Source organism: Zingiber officinale, chromosome 6B (assembly GCF_018446385.1).
Source record: "Zingiber officinale cultivar Zhangliang chromosome 6B, Zo_v1.1, whole genome shotgun sequence".
Classification (NCBI taxonomy): domain Eukaryota; kingdom Viridiplantae; phylum Streptophyta; class Magnoliopsida; order Zingiberales; family Zingiberaceae; genus Zingiber; species Zingiber officinale.
The window spans coordinates 117,575,698-117,595,573 of NC_055996.1; the positions used below are offsets into that span (position 1 = coordinate 117,575,698).

Here is a 19,876-nt window from a genome sequence, read left to right on the forward strand (position 1 = left end):
ATATGCATGTATGCATTCTAGCTGGTCAGATTCTAGCCATTTAGCACTATCCAAAATCAAAAGACGCCGTGTTAAACGAAATTAACTTTTCTTTTGTAAAAAAAAGACCAAACACCTTTTTTACTTTCAGTGTTTATTATAGTTACTAACTACTATAAAAATATAATATTTCACTCTAATCTAAATTATTATAGATAGAATATTTCACGCTATTTGTTAGTGCTATGATTTCATAGTTAGTATACCATAATATTAATTAGTATTAATGAGTAGTAGTTATGATATGCATTAACTATAAATGAAATGTTCATATTAGAAGAGTTATAAACTTTAATTACTACAATACAATATTATTAATATTGTTTAGAGTCGTAAAATTAATATAATATAATATTGATTAAAATTGACCAAAATATCTATATTATAGTAGCTATAGTTCTACACTATGATCTAGTATTGTTCAGAATTAAAATGTTTATATTATAGTAATTATGGGTTTATAGAGTCTACAATGAAATAAGTATAATTTTGAGAAATAAAATATGCGATGGAGTGGGGTGGAATGGAACGTATATAAATAAATTATTTTACTCTAATAATTTAATTTTTCGAATCAATTAATCTTGAAAATGATTAATCTGATCCTATAAAATTTCCACTAATTAAATAAATTGAAAAAGTATTATATCAAGATCTATCTAAATGATTAATATTTTTTTTTATCCGCTTTTGAGAGAATCCCTGTAGGACGGTAAACATTATTAACTTATGAATATAGTCAAAATAATTTGAATATAATTAAAATCACTTAAATTTAATTTAAAATATTTTTTAATATTAGTATAGTGGCTATAATTGTATTTGCCAGCTGTTACCATTTGTATTTTTTTATATCTAATTGTGAGTTTCCAATTCTTGTTGCATACGAGTCTGTCCTAGCTCTTACCATCGCATTGCTCCCGGAGGGTTACAATTTATAATTTTTTTTTGTTAACCCACGTTTGCAACTCTTCAAATTGATTCAGTTCATATAAATTTTTCGCTATCCATCAAGATAAATCGGAAGTACGAATAATACATCGCTCCGCACTTAGCATCCTAGAGTTGTCTTCCCATGGAGGAAATTAATCTGCAATGTACCACAATTAAGAATTGACTCATAAATATTTGATTAACTAGGAAAACATTTTATCGTTGCACTGTAGTGGGCTATAATTTATAATTATTTATTTGGCAAAAAGGTCATATGTTGACTCAGGAACCCCACATGATCGGTCTCATAGCTATTTGTAGAAAGATAAATTAAAAAATTGAACATATAGTCACATGAAAGAATATTTCTCTTGATTTCATAGAGAATTAGTACAATCAACCTTTAGACTTTTGATACAATATATTTAATGGAACCGGGTCAAAATCAACTTAAATTCAATTAATAAATTTAATCCAAAATTACATTAACTTAATTAATCTGAACTTAAGCTTAATTTTAACCTAATTAATCATGTTTAACTTAAATTAATTCGAATAATGAATAATGAATTCTCAATTAATTTAAATTACTCCATAATTAATTAATAAGATTTAACTTAATTAAAATTTACTTACTCAATTAAATTTAATCTAAAAATTTCAATTAAACAAATCATCTCACACAACCATAAGTTTCTCCTTATTTGATCACTTGGAATGGGTGAGACGCTAGAGAAATTAAATGGAAAATATTTTAGAAAAGGTTTTTGAATGAATGAGATGCTAGAAAAATTAAAAGGAAAATGTTTTAGAACATGTTTTTGAAAAATTTTAAATTTATTATGAGTTTAAAGAACATAGATTTACTGGGGGAGATCCTATTGAAAAACACATTAAAAAAATTTAAAAATAAAAAATGTTTAAAATATGTTTTTAAAAAAATATATCTTTAAAAGGAGTTTGAAATTTTTTTATCAAATTTCTTTTGATTTTTTTTTTCAAAATCATGCTTTAGAAACCATTTTGAAAAATTATGTAAATTCATATGAAAAATTAAGTATTTTTAAAATATCTTTGGAAATATTTCTGTTTAAATCGTATTTTTAAAATTACTAGGTAAAATTCTTTGAAAATATATTTTTAGAACATTTTGAAAATATATGTTTTCAACAAAAGGAAAATTTTGAAAAGTACCTAGAAAATTATTTTAAATCACTTTGAAATTTGTTTTTATGTTCCTTTTAAAAGGGAATTTTCAAAATGAAATTGAAAAATTAAAAACTCTAATTTGTCTTTCAAACGGTAAGGAAGATGTCATTTTACAAGTATATATTATTGGTGCAAAATAAAGGAATCCCTTAGAATTTAAATAGTTAGTATATTTTTGATGTAGGTTAAAGGGGGAGAAGAATGATTTAAGTTAGAAATCCTAATTGCATTAGACTTGATAAGTTGGGTTATATACTTAGCTTAAACATATTGTCAATGATTAAAAAGGGAGAGATTGTTGGTGTCATCGACCTTTAGAGTTTTGATGTTCGTTTAATAATATTGATCCTGTCCGAACGCTGAATCAATGGACGTTGGGCACGTGGCGCTCTTTGAACTGATGACGTGGATCTTCGACCGGCCGTATGGATCTCCGGCGAACCTGCAAGGAAGTCGGGCCGGGAAGGGGTTCCCGACGACGACCCTCCGACGCTCAAGTCAGGCAAGAGGAAACTATGAAGTGGCTCCGAAGATGCGAGATCGCGTACCTCCTGTTGGATCGAGACCACGCTAGAGGGGGGGGGGTGAATAGCGTTCGTGGCTATTTCTTTCGATTCGTAAAACAAACGAGTAAAAACGCAGCGGAATAAAGAAATAACAAACACAGAGAGACAGGAAGATTTACTTCGTTCGGAGCCTAAAGCGACTCCTACTCGAAGGCCCGCGATCCTTGATCGCTTTCCGTGGGCAACAACTATAAGCACGATAAAACTATTACAGATTAACTACAATTTAAAGCAGTAAACAGATTATACCGACAACAAAAGACTAAATCGAAGCTCCGGGTTGTCGGGGTGTCGTTGCAGCACTTTCTGGATCGAGTCGTTAGCAGCTTGTCGCAGGGAGATTACTTAGATTCTTGTCTTTTTGAAGCTGCACCTTGACCCTTCTTTTATATGATGTTCCGGGCGCCTGGATCCCTTCCGGGCGCTTGAACCAACCAGGATGCTGCACGTGTCAACTTCGCGCAGGGGATAAACTTTGGTCCCGGGCGCCCGGATCCATCCCGGGCGCCCGGACAGCCTTTTTCCAGCAGGTTCCTCACCTGCAAACAAAGGTTAGTCCGAGCAAAATCCCCTGCAAGACAGTGTTAGAATAAGACAAAACATCGTAAAGAAGAATTGACAGTCTTCGGACTGTCCGAGTCTGACTTCGGATTTCCAACCGGAAATCCTATGTCGACCCGACGCCTACTGTTCCCTCTACGGGGAACGCGTCCTCACCTACTCCACTCAGGAGATTTACCTGTTGCCAGTCGATCCTCCAGATCGACTGTACTTTTGCTCAGCACTCGATGCTTCCGGACTTTCTGCTGGACATCCGCTTCCCGGCTAGTCCAGACTTTCACCTGGTTCGCGACACCAGGACTTTCCACCTAGGGTTACCACCCCCTAGGACTTTTGCCTGAAGCTATCGACCTGCCAAGACTTTCCGCATAGGGTTACCACCCCCTAAGATTTTTCCCTTTGCCTAACCGCAGCTAGGACTTTCCTGAAATACTCATTCAACCATGTTAGATTACAACAACCCTTAACTTTGAATCCTTTGCCATTATCAAAATTCAGGTTCGATCGTCGAATGCTTCCCGCACCAACAATCTCCCCCTTTTTGATTATGGCAACCCAGATTCAAAGTTAAGTGAAAAAACAAATGCATAAGTATATTAAGCAAGCTTAAGTATCTAAATTCAAATGAACGCATAACTTAAGCTAACATTTAAACTTTTTGTAAACTTTTTGTGAAGCTCCCCCTTAATACAGAGTTTCCTTTTTCTTTAGAATTTCTCTACTTTGAATTTCTCTACTCTCCCCCTTTGTCATATATCAAAAATGAGCTAGTTTTGAAAAACTTAATTTTCAAGACAGAATTAAAAACATTTTAACTTAGGCAAGGGAAGTGAAGGACAACACCTTAGAATTTATTTTGTTTGAATAGATATAGAAAAACATGAGCTCTTTTTGAATCTATAGAGTCTATAGAAAACATTGGTTTCCAAAATTTTCATAGAAAATTTTTCAAAATACAAGTTTCAACTTCAGTGATTTTCAAATAAATTTGCAAGGAAAAATAATTTTTAAAGCTTTAACAATTCAAAAGGGTTTAAAAAAAATTTTCAAAGAAGAAAATATTTGAAAGTTAAGTTTGGAGAAAATTTTAAATAAAACTGTTTAAGGAATGTTTTTGAGTAAGGAATGTTTTTGAGATAAATTTCAGGAATACTTAAGGCAAGAGAAGAGATAACCTTAATTTAGTTTTAGTAAGGTTTCGGTGTTCTAAAGTCCAAGCATGAGTCAAGATTTGGTTTTGATCAGGTATCAGAGCCCCTAAGTACAAACATGCTTAAACTTTAATATTGCCTCCACCAACTGTCTAACCATTTAGCTACTTGCTGATTGCCTAGAGGGCAACAGTGTTCACCTGGTTAGTCAAGTCAAGTCAATTGATCCAGTTAGATTTGACTAAGGCTGGAAGACTTGATTTGATTACTGTTAATTATGTATTTAATGCCCAGACTCATATTGATGCACAGAAATAAGCATTCTTGAGTCCAGGCTGTACCCTATGCATCTCACACCGTTCTATGTTTTACAAACACAATCAAGGTAAACCTAGGTGTTTGTGAGATGCTCTGGCTGAATCCTGGAGGAACATGATTTCTAAGGGTACAATCCTAGACTAAATCCAACTTTCGAAAGTCTAGTAAAGTGGGGATTTTGGTAAATCAATTTTGCCTAGAAGTTATAAAAAAATAAAGAATATAAAGTTATAGTATCTATTCTACCCAACACATGCCTATTTGTCTTCTAAGTGAGCTGAACTCAAGTTCAGGTAAGGGTTTTGTGAAAATGTCAGCTAGGTTTGATTTTGACTCAACATAGTTGAGTATAATATCACCCTTAGCTACATGATCCCTTACAAAATGATGCTTCACCTCTATATGTTTAGTCCTTGAGTGATGAATTGGGTTTTTTGTTAGATTTATTGAACTTATATTATCAATTGAAAATTTTGTTTTATGATATTCTAGCTGATAGTCTTTATAGTTTTATGAAATTTTTGTTTTAATGATATTCACCTCTATATGTTTAGTTAACAATAATTGGTCATATTGTTGCAATTGTTTTAGAAAAGTGTTTTAAAGTTTTTTTTTTTATTATTATTATAAATTTAACTTGATTAACACTGTTTAGGTTGGAGATATTTGAATTAATTTGATTTTAAAGGATGTTTAACTTAACTTTAAGTAAGATTTAAAATTTAGTTTGCTTAGTCATCTCACCCTATCTAAATTGTCAATCAGGGAATCCTATAATTGATTTGAGATGATTTATTGTTGAATTCAAAGGTCTGGTTTAACTTTGTATTAGATTCAGGTTTAGCTTTGGGTTCAACAAGTAAGCATTCTTTGGATAAACTTCTGGGCTATGGTGAGTCACACGGAGCTCATTAAAGTAACCATGCCTTCGAGGTTTTCCAAATAGTCCTACCCACTGAACTTAATACTAACCCTTGGTCTAACTAGTTAGGATCCATTTTAAGGGTAGCTTCGGTCAGTTCCACTTGGCCAAATGCACCAGGTCGAAGCCATATCTTCCTAGACATGCGATGCCCAAGCTTCCCTAACGTACTATCATCCAAAAAATTTCACCAGTACCGTGGGTCAAGTTAAACCTAGGTCATTTTACCTAACCTCAATTACCCTGCCGGGTGGTCTACTCTTGGTTACCCTTATCGGGTATATTAAGTTCGGAGGTGCCAGATAATCTGGAGCCTTCCTTTTAATTTGATTTAATTATTTAATTTCGAATTTTACCTAGGTCATTTTACCTAACCTCAATTACCCTGTCGAAGGGTCGTCGCCGGGAACCCCTTCCCGGCCCGACTTCCTTGCAGGTTCGCCGGAGATCCATACGGCTGGTCGAAGATCCAAGTCATCAGTTCGGAGAGCGCCACGTGCCCAGCGTCCAATGATTCAGCGTTCGGACAGGATCAAATATGTTTCATGGAACTTGGTCAAGGTTGACCTTGTCAGGTGTGTAGTCTACCGAATGATTGTAAGGGTAATGAGAAGTCTTGAAGGAGTGAACTCTAAGTAAATTGGAAAAGTCCTAGTGAGTGAAGTTAGGCAGCGAAAAGTCCTAGTAAGTGAAACTAGGCCCGAGTGAGTGAAGCTAGGTGGTAAAAGTTCTAGTGAGTGAAACTAAACTCTAGTGAATGAAGCTAGGTGGTGACAGCCCTAGTGAGTGAAACTAGGCTCTAACGAGTAAAACTAGGTGGTGAAAGTCCTGGTGAGTGAAGTCAGTCAGTGAAAGTCCTAGTGAGTGAAATGAGACTCTAGTGAGTAAAACTAGGTCCTAGTGAGTGAAGTTAGGAGAATGAGGAGTGAATATTCTTGTTATTCTAATTTAATATTATAGGAAAAGTATTAGTGAAATAGGCGATCAGACACTGAACAGAGAAAGTCCAAATAGGTCTAGAGGATCAAATGTTTGGCAAGTGAGTTGAGGTAAGCTCCTGGAGTGAGTGTAGTGAGGCTGTGTCCTAGTAGGGACAAACCTTAGGCGCTGATCCAACTGAAAAAATTAGAAGATTTCTAAGTTGAGATCTAGACATTCTTAACTGTCGTTATGATGCATATATTTATTCTAACCTTGTTTTGCGGGGGAGATCTCCTAGTCCACATTTTTGTGGACCAGGGGATGGACAACATGGAATTGCGGTCGGATCGTGATGACGATTCGACCACAATTGATTGTGATCCTTCCTTGGGTTCATCGTCTCCCAAGTTATAGTTTGGGTATGGGCGGGTGGCCTTCAGCCACCCTTTGCTCCCAAGTTGATTCGGCCACAATTGATTGTGATCCTTACGCAATTTCATGTTGTCGGGGGATGGACAACATGGAATTGCGATTGGATCGTGATGACGATTCGACCACAATTGATTGTGATCCTTCCTTGGGTTCATCGTCTCCCAAGTTATAGTTTGGGTCGGGGCGGGTGACCTTCAGCCACCCGAAGGCCACCCTCCACTCGGCGACCAGCAACCTGGTCACTTGCCCACACCGGTGACCTTCGTACGGTCTTCGACCACTCGTCCTGACCCAAACTATAATCTGGGAGGACGGTGAACCCATGGAAGGATTGCAATCAATTGCGATAGGATCGCCGCTACGATCCTGTTGCAATTTTCATATGGTCCATCCCCTGGTCCACAAAAATGTGGACCAGGAGATTTGGTCTTTTGTTGTGCAGGGTAAATGCAATATTTGTTCAAACCTTGTCTTTCAGGATAAAATGTTCTAACTCTGTTTTACAGGCGTTTCGTCGATCGAAAGTAAGGTTCAGTCGATGGATCCACAGATTGTGTAGTCGACCAAACAGAGTGTTCAGTCAACGGATAAGGCTCATACAATGGATCAGATTAGAGCACACAAGGAAAGTAAGGTTCAGTCGATGGATCAAGTGGTTCAGTTGACATAACAACTTGATTTAAGGGATCTGGACCGAATCAAAGCAAACAAGGAAGGGTTGAGGTCCTGTCGACCGATCCGGTGGATTAGTCAACGGAACAACTTAATTTTTGGGATTACACAGATCGGTTCACAACACACAAGGAAATATCATAGATTAGTCGATGGATAGATCATTCAGTTGACAGAAAGGATCAGTCGATGAAAAAGTTTTTTCGTTGACTGAACGAGGGTTATAAAAGGACTTGGGATTCGAGCTGATTACAATTATGCTATTCAAGTCATTTGTTGTTGTGCTTCATTCTGTTACACATGCAAGCTCTGCTCCAACACTCTCCACCAGTTCTTCCGCTCGAGCCTTCTTCAAGCATGCGATCTTCTTTGACACTCTCCACCAGTTCTTGGACGCTCTTGGGGACAAGTGTTGTTGCACTTCCAAGGTTCAAGAGGCGATCTACATCAATAAGGTCAAGCAAGAAGAGGCTTTTACTTTACATTCATGTATTTTCTTGTTGCGTGCGTTGTATCTTGTTGTGTGAGTGTTGTACGAGGTTTCTTCACCTCCGGTAGTTACCGAGAAAGAGTATTTTTCATAGTGGAGAGCGTGTTGTATGTGGATTCTTGGATTAGTCATCTCTTCTTGAGGTGGATATCAAGTAATCCTTTGTGTTAGCGTTGTGAGTGTTGTTTTGAGTTCTATCCACTGAATATCATCATCACGAAGCAAGCCAACGAAGCGCGACGAGCTATTCACTCCACTGAAAATAGATTTCATAATTTCAAATGTTCTACTTGTTGAAAATTTTAAATACAATCTTCTGAGCATAAGTCAATTGTGTGACACTAGGTATAAGGTAAAATTTCTATCCACAGAATGTTTGATCAAACATCTAGATAATCCAACTATAAGCTTAAAAGGCTTTAGAAAAGACAATATCTATGCCATCAACTTAACCACTTCTTCAGTCAAGTGTTATTTAACGCAAAAAGAAGAAACCTGGTTATGGCACAGAAGAATGTCACACACCCATTTCAGAAACATAAGTAAATTAAACGGTCTAGTTAGAGGTTTACCAAAATTACCTAACTTAGATTCAACAATATGTAATGCTTGTCAACAAGGCAAACAAACAAAATCTACCCACAAACCAATTAATGAATCCCAAACCAACTCAGTCCTAGAACTTTTACACTTAGATTTATTTGACTCCCACGGGGTCAAATCAATAAATGGAAGTCTGTATTGTTTAGTTATAATAGACAACTATTCTAGGTTCACTTGGGTCAAATTCTTAAAACATAAAGATGAAACTTTTGAAATTTTTACGAATTTCTGCAAACAAATTGAAAATGAAAAAGGCATAAAAATTAAAAGAATCAGAAGTGATAATGGAGGAGAATTTAAAAATCATAATTTTGATAAATTTTGCCTTGAAAATGGCTACCATCATGAATTTTCTTGCCCTAAAACTCCCCAACAAAATGGAATTGTAGAAAGGAAAAATAGAACCTTACTTGAAGCATCTAGAACTATGCTAAATGAATACAACTTACCTAAATATTTTTGGGCAGAAGCTGTTAGTACAACCTGCTATGTACAAAACCGAACAACACTAAACAAAAACCACAATAAAACATTTTTTGAAATATTTTACAACAAGCAACCTAATATAAAATACTTTAAGGTATTTGGTTGCCCAGCCTTTATCCTAAATACTAGAGAACACTTAGGCAAATTCACTTCCAAAATAGAAAATGGAATTTTTCTAGGTTACTCTCTGAATAGCAGAGGCTACAGAATTTATAATAAAGTCACTTTAAGGATTGAAGAAACCACCAATGTAAAATTCAAAGAATCCAATCAAAACCTAGAACAAGCCCAACCTCAACCAGTTGACTCTGTTCACGAACATATCAATTCTGAGGGAACAAACCAAACCCAAAATAATGAAGAAGAAGAACAACTACAAGAAAGTCAACCTCCTCGAACCATAAGAGTCAACCCAAACCATCCTACTAATAAAATAATTTGTGACCCAGACCTGAGGGTTCAAACTAGGTCATCTTTCAGAAACCTAAGTCAAATCTCGTTAATCTCAAATATTGAACCCAAAACTGTAGCTGAATCTCTACTTGACCCAGACTGGGTCATAGCTATGCAAGAAGAATTAGCTCAATTTGAGCGCAATGAAGTTTGGGACCTAGTACATCAACCTACCGATAAGAAAATAATAGAAACCAAATGGGTATTTCGAAACAAATTAAGTGAAACTGGAGAAATTACTAGGAACAAGGCCAGGTTAGTTGCCAAAGGGTTCAGTCAAGTTGAAGGACTTGACTACGATGAAACTTATGCCCCGGTAGCTAGACTAGAGTCCATTAGAATGTTACTAAGCTATGCAGCCCATAAAGGATTCAAACTATACCAAATGGATGTCAAGTCTGCCTTTCTTAATGGATTGATAAAAGAAGTGTATGTAGGTCAGCCGCCAGGTTTTGAAAGCCTAGAACACCCTGATTATGTCTACAAATTAAAAAGGCATTATATGGACTTAAACAGGCACCTAGGGCATGGTATGAAAGACTAACCTCTTACTTAACCTCTAAAGGGTTCAATCAAGGTCAAATTGACCCAACACTATTTGTGAAATCAATAAAAAAAGATATTTTTATAGCTCAAATTTATGTAGATGATATCATCTTTGGTTCAACCAACTCAGAATTTTTAAACGAATTTACAAACCTAATGGAACACGAATTCGAAATGAGTCTGGTAGGAAAATTAACTTATTTTCTAGGGTTACAAGTCAAACAAACAAATGAAGGAAATTATATTTATCAACAAAAATATACTAAGGAGTTACTTAGAAAATTTGGAATGGAAAATACTAAAGAAATAAAAACACCTATGGCCGTAAACACAATCCTAGATGATGATCCTAATGGAAAATCAGTAGACTTAAAACATTATCGGAGCGCGATAGGTAGTCTACTTTACTTAACTGCAAGCCGACCTGATATTTTACTTGCAGTTAGTATGTGTGCTCGATACCAAACCTGTGCTAAAGAATCTCATTTGACTCAAGTCAAAAGAATCTTTAGATACCTCAAGGGAACTACAAATGTAGGTATTTGGTATCCTAGGACCAACAACTTTGAATTAATAGGATATTCTGATTCAGATTATGCCGGATGCAAATTAGACCGCAAAAGCACAAGTGGTGGATGCCAACTACTTGGTCCATCCCTTGTCAGCTGGTTTAGTAGAAAGCAACACTGTGTTGCACTATCTACAACTGAGTCAGAATACATAGCTATAGGCGAGTGTGTTGCACAAATATTATGGATGATGCATACTCTAAAAGATTTCAACTTAAATATCACAAATGTAAAAGTATTAATTGATAATATAAGTTCGATTAACTTAACCAAGAATCATGTACATCATTCAAGAACCAAACATATTGAAGTTAGGCATCACTTCATCAGGGATCATGTTACTAAAGGTGATATTGAACTCAAGTACATTGAGTCTAAATCAAATTTAGCTGACATTTTTACAAAACCACTCCCTGAAAGTGAATTTAGCAACTTACGACGACAATTAGGGATGTGCTCAATAGACTAGGATCCTTCATAAATACTTTCAAAACTGATTTTATCAACTTATAGGCTAAACTTGTTTGTTTTCAAAATTTCCATTTTTAAACTTTCAAAAACAGTTTTGGCCTTAGACTAGTCTTACATCCTTAGAAAGCATGTACCCATAGGTTTAGTTCTTGAGCATCTCACCAACACCTTAGGTTTACCTTGCTTGTGGTTGATAAACATAGAAAGGGGTGAGATGCATAGGCCATCTGTCTGGACTTAAGATGCTTATTTCAGTGCATCAGTATAAGTCTGGACGTTAAATACAATTCAAATATTAATCAGGTTAAAGTTCATCAGTCGAGTCAAACACTGACTGATTATAATTAACTTAATCTGACTAACCAAGTGAAAGCTACTATTTTCTAATAGTTAGTTAGTACCTAATTGGTTAGACAGCTGGTTGAAGTTAAATATCAAATTCAGGGGGAGAAATAAAACTACTTTAGTTTTCCAAATTGAATTTTAAACTTAATTTTGAAAATCAAAGTTTAAAAATAATTTGTTTAAAATTGTGAAACTTTTAAACTCACAAACTTTTTATCCTTTTTACCTATTCTTTGAAAACTGAACTTTTCAAGTATCTTAAACCATGGTTTTGAATCTAATACTTTTAAACTTTGAAAAATTTGATTTTGAAAAGCAAACTTTACATTCCAAAAGTTTTTTTTCTTACGTTTATCAAAACTCCTTTCAAAACTAAAAGTAAAGATTTAAACTTAATTTTACTTTGAAAATTGTCCTGAGTCTACTTCTTAAAAATTTGACTTTACTTAATTTTGACAATTTAATTTGAAGGATAAATTTTACAAAATTTAGTTTACAAACTAAGCTTCTCAAAGTTATTTTCCTTGTTTTGAAAATTGAATCTTATACACTTAGTGTTGAAAAATAAAATTCAATTAGTTTTGAAAAATAGACTTTTCAAACTTAGTTTTGGAATTTTGGTTTTGAAAACTTATGTTTAAGTAGCATTTCAAAGTTGAAACTTGTTTTGAAAAAAAATTTTTAGACCTTATACACTTATGTTTGAAAATTAACCTATCTAAACTTAGCATTTTTTCTAAAAGCTAAAAGCTAATGCTTTAAACAAATTTTCAAAACTTTATACCCCCCAAGTCAATTTGATCTTCTCTTGGATTTAAAAACTCAGTTATTGTTCAAGGTATTACTGTTTTCAGTATTTCTCGCTATGATTGTTTACCCTTATTTTTTGATGAATGCCAAAGGGGGAGGGTTAGGTTGGTTAAGCAACTAAATGCAAACTAAAAAAAAAACTAACTTAAACCTTAAAAACCTCAAAAATCATGCTTGATTTTTGCATACTTTTTATCACTAACTTAACCAGGTTGTCATTCCATCAAAAAGGGGGAGATTGTTGGTGCGGTTAGCACTAACGGTCTAACTCAGGTTTTGATGAATGACAAATCAGGTTAAGTTAGGTTTGTTGTTGTCTGACACTTTTATCAAGTGTGCAGGAAAAGTCCAGCTAGGTCGACGGGCTGACCGGATAGCTGGCGAGAAGTCCAAGCGGGTCGACGGGCTGACCGGACGCTTGGCGAGAAGTCCAGCTAGGTCGACGGGCTGACCGGATAGCTGGCAAGAAGTCCAGCTAGGTCGACGGGCTGACCGGATAGCTGGCGAGAAGTCCAAGCGGGTCGACGGGCTGACCGGACGCTTGGCGAGAAGTCCAGCCGGGTCGACGGGCTGACCGGACGGCTGGCGAGAAGTCACTGGAAGGGAGTGACTGCGAGGACGCGTTCCCGGGTAGGGAACATTAGGCGTCGATCCGGCTTAGATCCATTTCGGATATCTAAGTCGAGATCGTGACTAGATTCCGGTCTCGGAAAGACGGAATCTAAGTCATACTTTGCTCATCTATAAAACTGTGCTAACACTCTTTGCTGCAGGGTACATTTACCTCGGACTAACCTTTTCTTGCAGGAGAAGGACTTTCTGGAGAAGAGGGGTCCGGGCGCCCGGAGGGGATCCGGGCGCCCGGAGGTCCGGGCGCCCGGAAGGGATCCGAGCGCCCGGAAGGCAAATTTCATCCAGCCGAGTCGTCGCCACGTGGAGCATCATGGTTTGTGCAGCTACGTCACATTCCAGGCGCCCGGAAGGGATCCAGGCGCCCGGGACAGCATATAAAAGAAGCCCCAGGCAGGAGCTTCAGAATCAATCATCAACTGAGAACTTTTCGACTGCTGGTCCTGCTGCTCTACGTTCCTGCGACGCTAACAAAGCTCCGACAAAGTGCTTCTTCGTTTTTCTTAATTTCCTTGTCGGTATTACTTTGTTTCATTAGCATTTCCTGTATTCATTTTGTAATTATATTCGAATTGCTAGTGATTGCCCAACGAAAGTGGTCAAGGACCACGGGCCTTCGAGTAGGAGTCGTCACAGGCTCCGAACGAAGTAAAAACAACTGTGTCTACTTTACTTTTCCGCTGCGCTTATACTCGATATTTTCGAATCGATATTCACCCCCCCTCTATCGAATTCAACGGTCTTACAGAAAGTGCACCAGCATTTGTTTCTAAGAGCCTCCAAGAACTGGCTGTGAGCTATGGAGAAATCGTTGTGTGGATCGGAAAAGAATCGGGCGAAAGTCTACTGAAGAAAACGCTTGCAACGGCTTTATCCAGCGCCAACGGTCAGATCCCAATCAATTGAATTGCTCCCAATCGATTGGGGAGACTTTGAATGGATCGGTCGATCGATCCAGAGCGCCTCTGTGCTCTTGGAAATCATTTAAATCGATTGTCTAATCGATTCAACATGTCCCACGATTTTTCAACACTCCAATCGATCGCCCGATCGATTGGATCGGGTGATCAATTAGGAGTAGCTTTTGTGCGATCGCGATGCTCCCCCAATCGATCAGTGGATCGATTGGGAGAAGCTTTTGTCACGACACCTCACCCAATCGATCAACTGATTAATTGGGCATGAGTCAATCGATTGGTTGATCAATTTGGCCCATTAGTGACTTGCCAAATCAAGTCCAAAGTCTCTAGAACCAACATCTGGTCAACCATGACCTGTTGGAACATCATGCCTAGCATCCGGTCACCCTCAACCGGCTAGGAGTTCCTCACCAAGCTAAGTATCCGGTCAATCCCTTTGACCCACTTGGACTTTTCTCCTCGTGCCAAGTATTCGGTCAAACCTTTGACCTACTTGAACTTCTCAATATTAGGTGTCCGGTCAACCTTGACCCACCTGGATTTCCACGTGTCTGGCTTCACTCACCAGGACTTCCCTTCCGTCTAGCTTCACTCACTAGGACTTCCCATCTGTCTGGCTTCACTCACTAATGCTTGCACCTAGCTTCACTCACTAGGGTTTCCCATCTGCCTGGCTTCACTCACCAAGACTTTCACCTAGCTTCACTCACTAGGATTTTCATACTACCTAACTTCACTCACTAGATCTTTCACCTGACTTCATTCACCAGGATTTCTCAACTGCCTGGCTTCACTCATCATAACTTCTCCTCTGCCTAGCTTCACTCACTAGGTCTTTCACCTGGCTTCACTCACCAGGATTTTTCAACTGTCTGGCTTCACTCACCAGGACTTCTCAGTCAAGTATCCAATCAGTCTTGACCTACTTGACTCTTCTTCATATCTAACTGGCCAATCTTTACCAAAGGAGAATTGTACCAACAATCTCCCCAAATGAACGATTGCACCTGCAATCTCCATGTATTGTCAAAGATCGAAACCCAAACATCAAGACTCAAACTTGAGTCATCTCAAGCTTAGTCAACCAGGTCAACCTTGACTTAGGGAATATTACACCAACAGATGCACTATTTGAGGAAAAACTGGTGCAATTACTTTTGTCATAGCAGGATCCTGATCAATGATGATAACATTTGGTCGACCTTTAGGCATGACTTCTCTAAACTTTTTAAGCCACCAAACAAAAAGATTCAGTTTTCTCATCACTTAGAAACCCGCAACCAAAAATAATTGTCTGATGATGATGATTAACTTCTATAAAAGATACTAAAATCAAGTCGTATTTGTTGGTGCTGTACACTATATCAAATATAACTACATCACCAAATACACTATATGCCCGCCTAGATATATGATCAGCTCAAAAACACCTAATAAATCTGTTATATGAATCAGTCTCATAATCAAAGAAAAAAGCATAATTCTTCTTTTGATCAGATGTTAAAAACTCGATCAGTGTTTCAACATTAATACCCTTTTGTTCATCTCTTAGATTTCTCTCAAAGTTTCTAATATTTTTTTCTGTGCAACCTACCCTCTCAGGCCCTCCTTACTCTATCTCCAATATTTGCATTTGTTGACAAGTTTGTACATTGACATCTGAAAACTATTTTGTTAATATTTTCTTTACTGCCGAAATATTATGATGTGAGCGTATCAAATGCACCTTTGACGGAGTCAAGAGTGGATGATTATGGATTTCTATAAAGTTACTAATAGCCCAATTAGGTCCAGTTTGTTTCTTGACAAATGTAATATTTGATTTGCAATCCGTTCTAACTACGCCACGTGCTCTTTCTTTTGTCAGTTGATCATCTTTTGTATATTTATTCTACCGCATTAGATCTGTATGCCCTTTTTTAAAGCATACAATTTGTTTCCATGTTACTTCATTTATCATCTTATTTTTCTTGCTCGTGTACATCCTTGAACAAAACTCAACTTCTCGTGCATATTGGTTATAGAATGAATATGCCTCTTCTAGTGATGAGAATTTCATTTCAATTTTTGGCTTTCAATCATCTACAACTTGGAGAATGTATTTCTGATCATCAACTCTATTTTTCTTCTATTTCTGGGCGTCCTCATATTATAATTAACAATAGGTAATTAGATAAATAAATAAAAAGTACAACTTATTGTAGATAATGTAAAACAGAAACACTATTGTAACAATAAAACTATTGTAACAATATGATGAAATTTGCAACCGAAACATAAATAAATTTGATCGTAAACATTATTGTAAACAATATGATGAAATTTGCAATAAAAACATAAACAAATCCGATCATAAGTTAATTTTCAAAACTAAGTAATAATTACACGAAACTAGCTTCAGCAATAAGTCAGTTCAGTTGGCTTTTTAACAAACAATTGGGATTATTGTAGATAATGTGAAAAAAAATGATTTGAATTCAAATCATGGGAACAGCTAATGGGATTCAACAAAATCTTGCAATTTATCAAGAAATGAGAGAGGGGATTTTAGCATACTCTGATATCTAAAGAAATCTATCAATCAACAACAAAAGAATTTTATATTGCGATCTATCCTGTTCATCACTACATTTGTCCAAACAGAAGGCGGAAAAATACATTTCTTAATCAATCGGAAATAAGAATTCAGACTTTATTATGCTAGTATAACACAAATGCAAAACTGATATATAGAAAATAAGCTTTTACTAGCAACGAAGGGATGAGGACGACTGTGGAACCTAGCTTTGCAATGCTTGTGAGAATCTGTCACTGCGAGGAGTCACGCGAGCTAGTGAGGACGACTGCAGAGAGGAGGGCCGCAAGTTAGGGCTTCAGATCGAAGATATTTTGCAAGGGTTCCACTCCTTGCAGTGCCTGTGAGAGCTTGTCTCGGCGATTCAAGAGGGGGTGAGGAGTCTCGCGAGTGAGGGCGGTTGCGGCAAGGAGAATCGCGAGTGAGGCGAGGGATAGGGCTTCAGATCGAAGAGCTTCTGCAGGGGGTTCCACTCTTCACCGTGCCTATGAGAGCTTGTCTCGACGAGGGGGTCTCTGCGGCGAGGAGTCGAGCGAGTGAGGACGGCTTCAGGAGGGAGGATTGCGAGTGAGGCGAGGAGGATCACGAGTCTAGGCGACACCTTTGTTAGCTTATCATTGCGCGTCTGGGCGACGCCTCAGTTAGTTTGTCACCGCAAGTCTGGGCTCACCGGGAGGACCGGGAGTAAGGGAGTGCGTAACGAGGAGAATCGCGAGTGTGCAGCTATGGCGAGGAGAATCTTGAGCTAGGGCACAAGGAGGGAGAAGGAGAGTCAATCGTTCGTGGCGAGAGGTAAATAAAAAACGCATATCGTGGACCTGCCACAAAGGCGGTCCGTAGCAGTCCACAAGCTTTGGTCCGTAGCGAAGCGTCTCTCTCTCTCTTTCTATATATATATATATATATATATACAATTCTGGTATCCTGCGCGTCGCACAGTGCGCGACTACGCACGCACATGATATCAGTGTTTTCCTTTTTTTTTTTTTTTTTTTATTTTAAAAAGTATTATTTCTTTAAATATAAATCTTAAATATATTATTATATTCTATAAACATATTATTATACCTGTAAATGTCTATTTTTTTATTTTTTATTTTAAATTTTTTTAATTTTTAATTTTTATTTTTACTTAACACTATAATTCAATTGAAAAATCTGAACCTAAATGTAAAATTTTTAAAAATATCCGAAGACTATTACCAGGCTGAGCGGGGCCGAAGATTATTGTCAGGTTAGCAAGATAGTCGCTCGATCGAAGTTGAACTCTACACCCATTCAACTCTGCTATCTGGCCGAGCAGGGTAGCCGCTCGGCTCGGCTTTTGCACATTATCTCCCTTGAACGTCGATTGATTTACGTATTGACTATCTTGACTTTGACCCTTTACCCTCCTTTAACTTTTAATAAAAAATAATTTAAATAAAAAAATTAGACATTTAGAGGTATAATAATATGTTTATAGAATATAATAATATATTTAAAATTTATATTTAAAGAAATAATACTTTTTAAAAATTAAAAAAAAATAGAAACATGCTGATATCCTGCGCGTGCACAATCGCGTAGTGTGTGACGTGCGGATATCAAAATTATATATATATATATATATATATATATACCCGGTTACCCATGTAAACGTAATCTTTTTTTTATTTAGTTATATGTCTATCCAAGTAAACGGAAGAGCGAAGTAAAGCAATCGGAGCGTATCGCTCATGCGGTGTAAATGATGACGAAGCACGGCAACAGTGCTTTAGGACTAAACACCAACAACAACTCATCCTCCTCGCCGCCGGCGAAGCTTCTGCACCCCGGGATTACCGAATCGAACCCCTCCGCCACCGCGGCCTTCTTCTCCGCCGCAGCTGCCCCGTGGGCAACCCTCCCGGCCACCACGCGGCACATCACAATCACCTTGCGCTCCCCCGCCTGCCGCATCTCCCTCGCCGCCGGTGCCACGTGCGCTCCCCACCCGGTGGCGTGCGTCGCCATCACCCCCAGCTCCCGGCCACTCTTCCCCGCGAAGCTGCCTCGCCGCACCACCGGGCAGGCTTCGCACTGCCCGACCCCGCACGCGCCTCCCCCTAGGCCGCACAGGCACGTCGTGCTGTAGAATCCAAGCCGCTCGTTCCCGTCCGCGACGCACCGTTCTTCGCCCCCTCCGCCGCCAACAACAATAGTCTCGGCCCTGCTCCGGACTGCAGCACGGTACTCCTCGAACCGGGCGAGGGTCCGACCCGAGTGGTGGATCTTGAGGAGGCGGTGGACCGCGACCGGACCGCGGCCTTTCCACCCTGCGAAGAAGATGATGCGGACGACATTGTAGCCGGGGTCGCTGCAGCTGAGGTCAGAGAAGGAGTGCTTGGTGGAGCGGTGGATGTCTAGGAGCTGGGGAATACGGAAGTCCTCGCCGCAATCTGGACACGAGTACATGTTGAACCTAGAGGTGTAACGGTACTCATGGTCTAAAACGACGGCGGCGGCGGTCTCTGTTTTCCTCTGCTCCGGTTCCTTGTTCTTTGGCATAAGAAAGCAGAGGCCTTGTGCAAGGCAGGACCGGAGAGATATAGAATGCTTCACCGGGGTCTTCGCCGGAGCTGAGGTTGAGGCTTTCAAGAGAGAAGAGGGGGCAGCCCTCCTCGCCCTCCTCCGGTTGAACTGCGATGGTTCCTGTTGTTCTCCTCCGGAGGGGGGGAAGAAGAAGCAGGCGAGATGGACTAAGAGGAGGGCAAAGAGGTAAAGGAAAGGGTTGAAGCAGGAAGTTGCCGTCGTCATTTCGACATGGCCAGCGATGAGAATACAAAGGTCGAGCATCGAAGAAGGAGATCAGTCGAATATAATGATTGGAGGATGGCAACAGAGTAATTTTCGTGACAAATAAATTTTACATAAAGTTAAGCAATTAATGACCTTTAACCAAGCGAATAAATTTGATATTGAATTTAGTAAGAGTTTATTTATGTGCGTTCAATATACATAAGATTAATTAAATAAATAAGTTTGAATAGCTCGTTAAGCTAAATAAATAAGCTTGAACATATATGTGTTCAGCTCGTTAACGTTCGTGAACAACGTTCATGAACAATGTTCATGAAATATATTTATTAATAAAATTATTTTCAATATGCTAAATAAAAAATAAAATAAAATAAATAAATAAATTTAAATTATTAATTTTAATAACCAATCAAATAATTAAAAGTTTCAAATAATCAAACAAGTTTGAATTGAGAAATTGATAACATCTAAAC

General features: G+C 38.0%; 1 protein-coding gene across 1 annotated transcript; it reads right to left on the reverse strand.

Moving 5' to 3' along the window:
* Positions 1–18,338: 18,338 nt before the first annotated feature.
* Positions 18,339–19,400, reverse strand: LOC121991450. Its single transcript, XM_042545450.1, has one exon. It carries the CDS (start codon positions 19,398–19,400, stop codon positions 18,339–18,341), a length of 1,062 nt encoding a protein of 353 aa, XP_042401384.1.
* Positions 19,401–19,876: the final 476 nt, after the last annotated feature.